The sequence below is a fragment of the Octopus sinensis genome, linkage group LG2 (assembly GCF_006345805.1).
Source record: "Octopus sinensis linkage group LG2, ASM634580v1, whole genome shotgun sequence".
In the NCBI taxonomy this organism is placed as follows: domain Eukaryota; kingdom Metazoa; phylum Mollusca; class Cephalopoda; order Octopoda; family Octopodidae; genus Octopus; species Octopus sinensis.
The window spans coordinates 195,845,832-195,859,217 of record NC_042998.1 but is presented as its reverse complement, the minus strand read 5'-3'; the positions used below and the strand labels follow the sequence as shown (position 1 = coordinate 195,859,217).

Below are 13,386 nucleotides of genomic sequence, written 5' to 3'. Positions count from 1 at the left end.
AAGATAAACAGCGCATGACCTTGCAGGTGGGACCCAGTTAGAATTTTCTTCTGGTCGAGTAACCCATCCCGCTCAAAAGGTCCCTGAATAAGGATTGTTTGGAGATGTTGAACGAAGCACTCATGTTTCCAGAGGTGAATTATCCAAACCTCCAAGAATTCCTTTCAACACATGGCTATGATACTCCCCTACTACTTCTGCTCGTGATCAGAGATGCACATATCGTCAGCCACTAAGGGACATGCTCAACCGGTTACGGTCAAACAACTGACAAGCGAATCTGTGGTATTGAGCAGAATATTTGCTGTAGCCCATCTTTTATACCAAGACAAAACAATGTACATGATAACACTTCCAATCAGTTAAGATCAGGAGCCATGAGAGCCACTGCTGGTACTGTATCAGGGCATTTATTATTATTATTACCATTATTATTGGCAAAATGGTAGAATTCTTACACACTGGCATTTTACATTCTGCATTCCAATCTTGCTGAGATCAACTTTGCCTTTCATCGCTTTTGGGGCCAATAAAATAAAATATCAGTTAAGTACTGAGGTGGTGGTGGGGTCGATCAGGGGTGTAGCTGGGGTAAATGGCACCCAGTGCAAGCATCAAAATTGTGCCCCCAACAACCAAATTTTTTTTAATGGCTTAATTAGAAAATAATCCTGGCCAAAATTGCGCCTCCCCCAAAGTGGTGTCCTGCTTGCCCCACTCCAACTATGCCCCTGGGGTCAATATAATCAACTTATCCTCTACCTGTTAAACTGCTGGCCCCATGTCAAAACTTGAAACAATTATCTCTCTCTGTATAAACGGCAGTTTGTCTGTGCGTTTTCTGTGTGTCTGTTTGCTTGTACCCTCACCCTGACCACGGCTTTCAACCGATTCTGATGAAACTTGACACACACATAGCCCAATGTCATAATTCAAAACTAACGCAGCGAAAATTTTGAAAAGTTCCCCCAGTTCTGAAAAAAATCGATAAATTCGACATGGGGTCGAGAATCAGAAACACAAACCGCAAACTGTCTAGGGGACGCAACTCCACCGTTTTTAACTAAAAAAAAAATTTACCATAATTTTTTTCCATTTTTTTTCTATTTTTTGGCTATAACTCTCTAAAAATGCTTTATAGTTATTTCCCTTACAAACCTGAGCAACGCCGGGCGATACTGCTAGTTATAATATAAAAATGAAATTATTGTATACAATTATTGTATACAAGTATATGCAGTAATGTACAAATGTCTGGAAAGTGAACAATGTATGAGTCAGATACATGCTTGTGTGTGTATGGAGGGGAGAAAGATCAGGTGTAGTGTTGGCGAATCTCAGGAAGCATGGAAGTTTTGAAGGGTACAGTGCTCCGACAACTAACTACTGATGCCGGCAGTTTGTTCCATCCTTCGGCAACTCTCAGCGTGAAAAAATGTTTCCGAAAGTCATGGAAGAAGCTGTGCTGTTTTATGACTTTGTAAACATGTCCACGGGTGTTAGACAGGTGGAGTTTGAAAAGGTGCTCAGAGTTATTGTTATTGGTTTTCAATCAAAACCACAACATTTTGAAATGGGTCATGCTGACATCCTCATCCATCAGATGACAGGAAAATCGAAGCCTTTAACAAACAACAATCAATCACACAATAGATGGTGCATACAAATCAGATATCCTGATCACAGAATCCAGGTAAAAAAAAAGTCACAGGTAAAAGAGTCATGGTAATAAAGTCACAGGGGCTTTGTCTGCATCCCATAAATTAATTTGTGACATTTTTTTCTAGCCCAAATTGTGCCTTTATTACCGGTCGCCTGATCGCATGGTGACTTGTTTTGTAATGTTGGCTTATTGAACACATATTCAACACCAAACGATCTCCGGTTTCTACAGAAATAAACAACTAATGGCCAACATTTTGTAACATCATTATGGCTACAATCACGGCTGTCTGGTTTGCAAGTTCAATTCACAACCACATAGGTAGAATTTCAATCCCACAGTACAGCACTTTGATCAAGAATTGTGTGTATGTGTGTATATACATATCTGGAGGCGCAATGGCCCAGTGGTTAGGGCAGCGGACTCGCGGTCGGAGGATCGCGGTTTCGATTCCCAGACCGGGCATTGTGAGTATTTATTGAGCGAAAACACCTAAAAGCTCCACGAGGCTCCGGCAGGGATGGTGGTGATCCCTGCTGTACTCTTTCACCACAACTTTCTCTCACTCTTACTTCCTGTTTCTGTTGTACCTGTATTTCAAGGGGCCGGCCTTGTCACTCTCTGTGTCACGCTGAATATCCCCGAGAACTACGTTAAGGGTGCACGTGTCTGTGGAGTGCTCAGCCACTTACACGTTAATTTCACGAGCGGGCTGTTCCGTTGATTCGGATCAACCGGAACCCTCATCGTCCATATGTATGGAGTGCTTCCATACATATCTACAAAGTTGGCCAAAAGTCATGCAATAGAACGTCTGACATTTTATTTACATTATGTTACTATTACTCATTTTGTTTAACATGTACAAGTCATGTGTGTATTAATCATTATTCAATTGATCTTTATTTAATTTTAAAAACATTAAAGCATGACTTTGACAATTCTAAAACGCATTCTAATCTCGATGCGTGACAACATCGATTGGCGACAACACAAAAGGGCCACAGAAAGATTCACACCAGGAATATTATGACGAGAGAATTCGAGAATGGAGTGGAGTGAATAATCTAATTGCAGAATAGCAAAAGCACAAATTCCACTGGGCCAGACATGTCGCAAGGATCACAGACAACACAGGTGGACCCACTCAGTTGCCGAGTCTATGCAAGAAAAGGTCTGTAGCGCACACTCGAGTGAAATTTCTCTCCTCTCTATTATATATACATACATACGAATGTAGTAGATAACAGCTAGCCTTTGGCCGCATTTTGGACCCTGTTGTGTCCACTACTCTGATTGGTTGGTTTTGGTGCAATTTGTCTCTTCCTCTATCATGCCATTATGCAGCATATAACCAAAGCCCCTAAATAAGGTCATGTGTGACAGCATGTTCTCAACTCAGTTTTGAGCCTACAACTCCTCATAAAAACCCATCTTTTCCTCATCTCGATGTCTTTTGGTTCCAGACCTTCTAAGGTCTAGCCACTGGTCACACAAGACACCACCAGTCCCAGCAACAACATAACAGCAGCCACATTAAGACGCACCAACTTCGTCCAACTGCATTCAGCGACCTCCATCTCCGTCGCTACCATCATCCTAACATCAACATTTCTACATACACAACTCAATAAGCAACTCGCCCAGGTTACAGCACTCCACTGTTCGTGAATTACTTCACCATGGAACAACAGCGAATATACAACCGGCAAGAACTCCTGTATCAAGTGACCCAGGCAGCAGCATCACAGCCACAACTTCACGTATGACATGTACCACAACCGGCTCTGCATCATTGCTGCAACTTCTTGATAAAGTATTTCAACTACCAAGTACAATTGACTGCAAAGACCCGATAAATGAAGTGATTTCATGGCTCGCAGGAAGGCCTGCTGTGCTAACCTTGGATCGTAGTGACCCGCTGTTCTTGAGGAGACCTGTTGAGTCAAGTACGTCAATACCAACATCAAAATAAAAATCAAATGGAAATTGTAGTTAAGACACCTGTGCCGGTGACATGTAAAAAGCACCGTCCGAATGTGGCAGATGCCAGCGCCGCCTGACTAGTGTCCATGTCGGTGACACGTAAAAGCACCAACCGATCGTGGCTGTTTGCCAGCCTCCTCTGGCCCCTATGCCGGTGGCACGTAAAACACACCCACTACACTCACGGAGCGGTTGTCATTAAGAAGGGCATCAAGCTGTAGAAACACTGCTAGATCAGACTGGACCCTGGTGCAGCCTCCTGGCTTCCCAGACCCCGGTCGAACCGTCCAACCCATGCTAGCATGGAAAGCGGACGTTAAACAATGATGATGATGATGTCTATGAACTTACTCCTCACTTCGATGGCTACAGACTCTTTCGCTGTCTCTTCTTCATTGCCATCCTTGTATGTTCTTAACGTGCATACATCTATGCCTACATACTCATGCATACATCTTATTCTTATGACGGCCTGTCTATTATTCTGTATATATGACGCACACACAATCACACATGTTAACCTATCAATAAATTTTCCCTTAAACATTCTGCCCGGTTGTGTCTCTTATTTCCCTCTGGCACATACACGCATTCTTCTATTTATATTTATTGCACTGACTGTGTGATGTACTAAGGAGCCATTCTCATCAGATTGGCGACCCTTCCAGCTCTTTGAAACTACAAGAATAATTGTAAAGGGAAAAGGAGATACTCCACAGGTATCATAAACCTTCCATTCCATTATAGATTACTTGGAAGGCCTCCAAGATGATGGGAAGATGATTTAGTTAAGCAATTTGGGGAAAGAATAGCACAAGTGCCTGAGAGAATTGGAAGTGCATTGTGACCAGCAGTGCATAACAGCATCTGATACCTGGAATCTGTAAAAGACAAAGAGATCAATGACTGGAACGTCTGCCCGCATTGTGACCAGCAGTGCATAACAGCATCTGATACCTGGAATCTGTAAAAGACAAAGAGATCAATGACTGGAGCGTCTGCCCGCATTGTGACCAGCAGTGCATAACAGCATCTGATACCTGGAATCTGTAAAAGACAAAGAGATCAATGACTGGAACGTCTGCCCGCATTGTGACCAGCAGTGCATAACAGCATCTGATACCTGGAATCTGTAAAAGACAAAGAGATCAATGACTGGAACGTCTGCCCGCATTGTGACCAGCAGTGCATAACAGCATCTGATACCTGGAATCTGTAAAAGACAAAGAGATCAATGACTGGAACGTCTGCCCGCATTGTGACCAGCAGTGCCTAACAGCATCTGATACCTGGAATCTGTAAAAGACAAAGAGATCAATGACTGGAACGTCTGCCCGCATTGTGACCAGCAGTGCATAACAGCATCTGATACCTGGAATCTGTAAAAGACAAAGAGATCAATGACTGGAACGTCTGCCCGCATTGTGACCAGCAGTGCATAACAGCAACTGATACCTGGAATCTGTAAAAGACAAAGAGATCAATGACTGGAACGTCTGCCCGCATTGTGACCAGCAGTGCCTAACAGCATCTGATACTGGAATCTGTAAAAGACAAAGAGATCAATGACTGGAACGTCTGCCCGCATTGTGACCAGCAGTGCATAACAGCATCTGATACCTGGAATCTGTAAAAGACAAAGAGATCAATGACTGGAACGTCTGCCCGCATTGTGACCAGCAGTGCATAACAGCATCTGATACCTGGAATCTGTAAAAGACAAAGAGATCAATGACTGGAACGTCTGCCCGCATTGTGACCAGCAGTGCCTAACAGCATCTGATACCTGGAATCTGTAAAAGACAAAGAGATCAATGACTGGAACGTCTGCCCGCAGTGGTCTGTTCGATTCGGTTTTGAATTTAAATCCTGCTTTTGTTAATCTTGCCTTTAATTCTTCCGCATTGGCGGAATTTTAAAAGCATCGGTTATGATGCTTTGTGTTAACATCCGTTCCTGCACTGTGCTTTCATCATCATCATCATCATTTACTGTCCGCTTTCCACGCTAGCATGTGTTGGACGGTTCGACCGGGATCTGGGAAGCCAGAAGGCTGCACCAGGCTCCAGTCTGATCTGGCAGTGTTTCTACAGCTGGATGCCCTTCCTAATGCCAACCACTCCATGAGTGTAGTGGGCTTTATTTTATGTGCCACTGGCACAGGGGCCAGAGGAGGCTGGCAAACGGCCACAATCGGTCGGTGCTTTTATGTGTCACCAACACGGACACCAGTCAGACAGCGCTGGCATCTGCTACGTTCAGACGGTGCTTTTTACGTGTCACCGGTACGGGTGTCTTAACTAGAATTTCCAAATCAAAATCAAAACTGGTCAATATAAAGACCTTCACCCGGGAACAAAAAAGAAAAAAAAAATTAACCAGCCTGGTGAGTGTTAACAAGTGTATGGAATAGGAAAAAAAAAATGCCTGCTGACGACCCTGGGGGGTGGAGAAGGAGCTTTCAGAAAATTCACAAGATCCGATTTTTCTGTCATAACTTCGGGTAAAATGGATATTTATTGATTCAATAAAAAAATGGATTGATTGATAGATTGATTGATTCTAGTTTCAGCTCACGAGCTGTGGCCATGCTGGGGCACCGCCATTTGGTGTTGCTACATGATTTTACCTCACGAATGCTTTTTAGCAACTGCCATTTGGTGCATGAGAGAGTTCGATGCAGCTGCCCTCATCTGCACCTCCTGCCGTGAAGTTGGTTCATCTGGGATACCTGACAAGAAGAGATCCAGTTTCATTTTAAAGATATCTGCATCCACCCCATGCAGGTCTCTTAGGTTCTTCGGGAGGATATTGAAGAGCTGTGGGCCTTGGAAGCCCAGGCTATCACAGTATCTTGTCCTACATCTTGATGGCAAATTTGGAGTCCTTATATATATATATTGATTCAATAAAAAAATGGATATACATATTGATTCGATAAAAAAATCGAATCCCACGTTTTTGGTTATGAAGGATCCGATTCAGAATAAAAAAATAAAATTTTAAATCGCATTTTCAAAATTTAAATTCCCTCTTACCTTCCTCCACTTTTCACTTTTTCCGGAATTACTTTTTTTTTTTTTTGTAAAATACGTAGAAAAATACAATTACGATTCTGAAAAAAATTTGTTTGTAAAATTTCAATTTTTCAACGAAAAAAAAAAAAAAGGCACAGGAGTGGCTGTGTGGTAATTAGCTTGCTTACCAACCACATGGTTCCGGGTTCAGTCCCACTGCATGGCACCTTGGGCAAGTGTCTTCTACTATAGCCTCGGGCCGACCAATGCCTTGTGAGTGGATTTGGTAGACGGAAACTGAAAGAAGCCCATCATATATATGTATATATATATATATATATATATGTGTGTGTGTGTGTGTGTGTGTGTATATACATATATGTGTGTGTGTGTGCATGTTTGTGTTTATACCCCAACATCGCTTGACTACCGATGCTGGTGTGTTTACCTCCCCGTAACTTAGCGGCTCGGCAAAAGAGACTGATAGAATAAGTACTAGGCTTACAAAGAATAAGTCCTGGGGTCTACTTGCTCGACTAAATGCGAACATGAAAAAAATACGCGCTGACGACCCTGGGGCGTGAGGAGGTGACTTTCGGAAAATACACAAAATCCAATTTTTCCATCATAAATTCGGGTAAAATGGATATATATTGATTTAAAAAAATTTTTTTTTTTTTTTTTTTTTTACGAAATTCTACGTTTTCGGTTTCGGGGGATCTGACTCCGAAAAAAATTATCGCAGTTTTGTGAGATTTGGCTGTTATTTCTAGCATGTGGATAGCCTGCTTGAAGGCCTGAGGGAATATATATATATTCTTTTATTCTCTTTCTTGTTTCAGTCATTTGACTGCGGCCATGCTGGAGCACCGCCTTTACTCGAACAAATCGATCCCAGGACTTATTCTTTGTAAGCCTAGTACTTATTCTATCGGTTCCTTTTGCCGAACCGCTAAGTTACGGGGACGTAAACACACCAGCATCGGTGGTCAAGCGATGTTGGGGGAACAAAAACAGACACACAAACATACACACATATACATATATACGATGGGCTTCTTTCAGTTTCCGTCCACCAAATTAACTCACAAGGCTTTGGTCGGCCCGAGGCTACAGTAGAAGACACTTGCCCAAGGTGCCACGCAGTGGAACTGAACCCGGAACCATAGCAAAATATATCAAGAAGTTTTTGTTTTCATATATGACATATAAACATTTAATGATATGCATATACAAATAATAACTAATCGTTTTACAAATTAAAATTAGAAAATTAGACAAAACAAAGAACACAATAGAAAAAACAGAAAATTAAAAAGAGAGAGAAAAAAGAAAAAAACCAGCTTGGGTTGAAAAGTGTGGGTCACTGGGAAACCTTTTTAATGGCCATTGAGGCACTCCAGGACACTTGCAGAGTTGCCACGGAGGACTCGAACCCCCACCGAATACATCTAAGTTTATCAATATAATCGTAACCGTCACTCTCGGAGACATAACTGCATAAAATTTCGTTATTAATTAAAAAAAAACAAACCCACATTTTAAGGAAAGTTAGGAGGAAACAAATGTGTGGGTGGGGCACCAAACTAATTTTGCCCAGGAAAGTTAACTTGAGGGTGAGACTAAGGACCCCGACTCTCAAAAAAATATAAAATACAAAGATCGTATACCTATTTTTTTACTACCCACAGGGGGCTAAACACAGAGGACAAACAAGGACAGACAAACGGATTAAGTCGATTATATCAACCCCAGTGCGTAACTGGTTCTTATTTAATCGGCCCCGAAAGGATGAAAGGCAAAGTCGACCTCGGCGGAATTTGAACTCAGAACGTAGCGGCAGGCAAAATACCTATTTCTTTACTACCCACAAGGGGCTAAACACAGAGGAGACAAACAAGGACAGACAAACGGATTAAGTCGATTATATCAACCCCAGTGCGTAACTGGTTCTTATTTAATCGACCCCGAAAGGATGAAAGGCAAAGTCGACCTCGGCGGAATTTGAACTCAGAACGAACAAAGATCGTTATTGAGAAGGGCCCATCTCTGGGCATGAAGGGCTCCATAGTTAACGATAATAATGATGGAGAAGCTAAACAACAACTAACATAGTCAAACTGTACAACATCGAAAAAGTTGGCAGGGTTTTAAATAGCTGTCCTTCGAAGTTCCAAACTTTATAAAGAAGAAAAAGGGTAGTTCCTCGCCCCCTTTATTTCTGCGCTTCATACGACGGAAATTGCAATTCTGAAAAACATTTCTCTTCCAAAAGGATTTTAATTTTTCCTTTTTAAAATATCTTTGTCCCCTGCTTCCGTACCCTTCCCTTTCGCTTGTGGTATGGAACTTCGAAGGATAGCTATTACAAAACTTCGCCGAAATTACTCACCTGATATCTTCCGGACATAAGTTGGCTCCGTGTCGGGGTACAGATGGGCTGGACGTAATAGTTTTCAAGCTTGACACCTTCTCCGGCCAATTTATCCAGATTCGGGGTTTGTATTTCCGAGCCATGGTACCCTATATCGTGAAATCCATAGTCGTCAGCCAGAATAAGCAGAATATTTGGTCGCTGTGATACTGCAGAAGGGGACACGATAGCAATTATGCTCGCACCGAGTAAGCAAACCACCAAGAGGGCAACACAGCGCGGAGAAGACATGATCGTTAAGTGTTAACGCATTGAAGTCACAAATAAATGTAATTCCTTTATTCTTTGACACACATATTGATTTAAATACGAGTCACATGTCAATGACTAGGATACTTTATGTTTTTACACCAAATGACAGCTGCTTTCTTATAAGCAAATAAAGATTTTATTTATAAATCTCGCTTATGTTAGTGTTCGGTTTTCGATTTGGATTTTAATGCGATTTTGTATTATATATAAGTGTTATGTTGCACCACATACATATATCTACGAAATAAAACTTGAAAAAATTATTAAAGATGTACATTAATTGCAAAAACTAAAAAATTAACACTACAACAATCTTTAAATCTTTGAATAAAATAAAGTTTGAAGTTATTGTATACAGTGCACAGGTGCCCCACAACTTGTCGAAAGTGCGTATAAAGTATATGCAGTAATAGAATATACTTGCTAACCCGCATTAAATGTTCCACTTCAAATACTTTTAAAGTTTAGTAGACTATTGTGAATACCACATTTCGGCTTATCTTAAACTAGACAAACAAACACATGTGGAATTGTTGTTGCCATTATCAAAACTTTTAGGAGTGTTTTGACACTAAAACACCGGATTTCTTAATAGGAAGTGAACTTAACTAAATCTACTACTTTCATCGTTTACGCGTCCAAACGCATATATATATATAAATATTTATGTGTGTGTGTGCGTGTGAGGGCGTAATTAGAACCAAGGAACTTTGATTTCAAGTTCGTGCAATAAACAATCTCTTATGTTGCGATTTGTAAAGTTTAAATACCGGACTGTGCAAAACGTCACAACAATGGAACACATATAAGCGATACGTCACATACAAGACGGTGCCTCTGGCCCCGTCACCATCATCAGCTTTACCACCACCACAATCATAACCAACCACTGTCACCACCACCACCACCACAATCATCATCATTTAGCGTCTGCTTTCCATGCTGGCATGAGTTGGACGGTTTGACAATAGCTGGGTAGCTACAGAGCAGCCCAAGTTCTAATTACTCTTTGCTCTTTTACTCTTTTACTTGTTTCAGTCATTTGACTGCGGCCATGCTGGAGCACCGCCTTTAGTCGAGCAAATCGACCCCGGGACTTATTCTTTGTAAGCCCAGTACTTATTCTATCGGTCTCTTTTGCCGAACCGCTAAGTGACGGGGACGTAAACACACCAGCATCGGTTATCAAGCAATGCTAGGGAGACAAACACAGACACACAAACACACACACACATACATATATATATATACATATATACGACAGGCTTCTTTCAGTTTCCGTCTACCAAATTCACTCACAAGGCATTGGTCGGCCCGGGGCTATAGCAGAAGACACTTGCCCAAGATGCCACACAGTGGGACTAACCCGGAACCATGTGGTTGGTAAGCAAGCTACTTACCACACAGCCACTCCTGCGCCTAAACACAGAGAGGACAAACAAGAACAGACAAACGGATTAAGTCGATTATATCGACCCCAGTGCATAACTGGTACTTAATTTATCGACCCCGAAAGGATGAAAGGCAAAGTCAATCTTGGCAGAATTTGAACTCAGAACGTAACGGCAGACGAAATTGTCTATTTTAACATCGTTTCTATAGTCGGATGCCCGTCCTCATGCTAACCCCTTCACAGAGAGTGCTGGGTGCTTTTACTTGGCACTGGACACTTTTATGTGGCACTCACATGGGCGCTTGTCTGTGAAACTGGCAAGAGTGCTTTTATGTGATACCAGCAGTTATGAGCCCTCAAAAGAAGGACCTCTTACCTGAGAGAAGGATATAGAGGACATACCTGTATGTATGGATGGCCACAGCTTTAGCTAGCTTAACATGTCTTCTCAGGTACATTAAATCACCAGAAGTCTCTTGTCATCTTCTCTCTGAAGCCCAACGTCTGGAAATCCTTTCTCCCTACTTTGTCCCATGTATCCTTGGGTCCACCCCTTCCACAAGTCCCCTGCACAGTTAGAGACTAACACTTTTTTTATGTGGTTGTCCTTTTCCATATGCATCACATATCTATACCTGATTCTTTACAAGGGGCCAAACACAGAGAGGACAAACAAGGACAGTCAAACGGATTGAGTCAATTACATCAACCTCAGTGCGTAAGTGGTACTTAATTTATTGACCCCGAAAGGATGAAAGGCAAAGTTGACCTTGGCGGAATTTGAACTCAGAACATAAAAACAGACGTAATACCTATTTCTTTACTACCCACAAGGGGCTAAACACAGAGAGGACAAACAAGGACAGACAAACGGATTAAGTCGATTATATCAACCCCAGTGCGTAACTGGTACTTAATTTATCGATCCCGAAAGGATGAAAGGCAAAGTTGACCTCGGTGAAATTTGAACTCAGAACGTAGTGACAGACAAAATACCTATTTCTTTACTACCCACCAGGGGCTAAACACAAAGTGGACAAACAAGGACAGACAAACGGATTAAGTCGATTACATCGACCCCAGTGCGTAACTGGTACTTATTTAATCGACCCCAAAAGGATGAAAGGCAAAGTCGACCTCGGCGGAATTTGAACTCAGAACGTAGCGACAGACGAAATACCTATTTCTTTACTACCTACAAGGGGCTAAACACAGAGAGGACAAACAAGGACAGACGGATTAAGTCGATTACATCGACCCCAGTGTGTAACTGGTACTTAATTTATCGACCCCGAAAGGATGAAAGGCAAAGTCGACGTCGGCGGAATTTGAACTCAGAACATAAAGGCAGACGAAATACGGCTACGCATTTCGCCCAGTGTGCTAACGTTTCTGCCAGCTCACCACCTTTCACATATCTATACCAGCATGGTCTTCTTTCTTGCATACATCAACTGATGCCTCTTCTATTTAATTTTTCTCTCAAGACACATTCTGTTGTACATGCACACTGACATTTCCCACCCAACAGAGAACATTAGTTTCATTTCTTTCAGGCTTTTGCATGTCCTCCATAGTCATAGCCCACGTTTCACTGCCATGCAGCATAGCTGTTCATACACAGGCATCATACAATCTGCTCGACACCCTTAGGGAGGGGCCTCTCTGAACTATGCCCTGCCAATTCTTATTCTAGCGACTATAACTTCAGAACTTCCTCATCCACTGCAATTTGATTTCCTAGGAAATGGAAGCCATCTCCTACTTCTAAGGACCCATCCCTGCCCCAGACATTTGAAGAAGTCATTTCCCTTGTAGCAAACTCTCTCTCTCTGTTATATATACATGAGTATGGACGTAGTAGATAACAGCTAGCCTTCGGCACCCTTTTGCACCCTGTTGTGTCCACTACTCTGATTGGTTGGTATTGGCGCAGTTTTGTTTATTGTATCTGCACATCTGCCACACACAAAGACTACTACTTGGATACAGCTGCACTGGATGCACCATATGGAGTTTCTACATACACCTTTGCTACATATTGAATAGAGCCGTTTACCTGAAGGGATTTGAGATTTGTCTGTTTGCCTACTTTCTATGACTGTGAAAGGTAGGAGAGTCCAGTTTGCTGGACATTGTTGTAGAGCTGAAAAAGTGGCAATTTCTACTCTTCTCTGGAAGCCATCTGCTCGCAATACTAGAGGGCGCACACTCTCCTACCCTGATGTAATCTCCAGGGATACAGGCATCCAGCAACAGGACCTCCATAATGCCATGATGGACCGTGAAGTCTGGTGTAGCATGGTAAATTCCATTGTCTCGACCACGGTCGAACAATGATGATGATGATGATGACTTTGGTTTTTATTATATCAATTTTAAGGACCTTAAATTCCAGACCTTGCTTCCACAGCTGAAATTTCCTCTCTAGTTTTGGTAGTCATTCAGCTACAAGAACAAGGTTAGCAGTGTAAAGGAGCTCCCATGGGCAGCCAGTCTTAAATCCCTCTGTTGTGGCCTGGAGGGCTATGATAAACAAGCAGAGGCTGAAAACTGATCCTTGTTGAACTCCTATCTCTGCACTAAATTCATTGCTATACTCATTTCACCGAGGTCGACTTTGCCTTTCATCCTTTCAGGG

The 13,386-nt window shown here is 42.2% G+C and overlaps 1 protein-coding gene across 1 annotated transcript in view; it reads right to left on the bottom strand.

Moving 5' to 3' along the window:
- LOC115228404 (arylsulfatase B) overlaps window positions 1–10,063 on the bottom strand; it is a 35,360-nt gene extending 25,297 nt beyond the window's left edge. Inside the window, exon 1 of the mRNA XM_029798991.2 lies at window positions 9,059–10,063. Within this exon, the coding sequence (XP_029654851.1) occupies window positions 9,059–9,331 (273 nt within the window). The 5' untranslated portion in view covers window positions 9,332–10,063. The remainder of the gene's footprint in view (window positions 1–9,058) is intronic.
- Window positions 10,064–13,386: the final 3,323 nt, after the last annotated feature.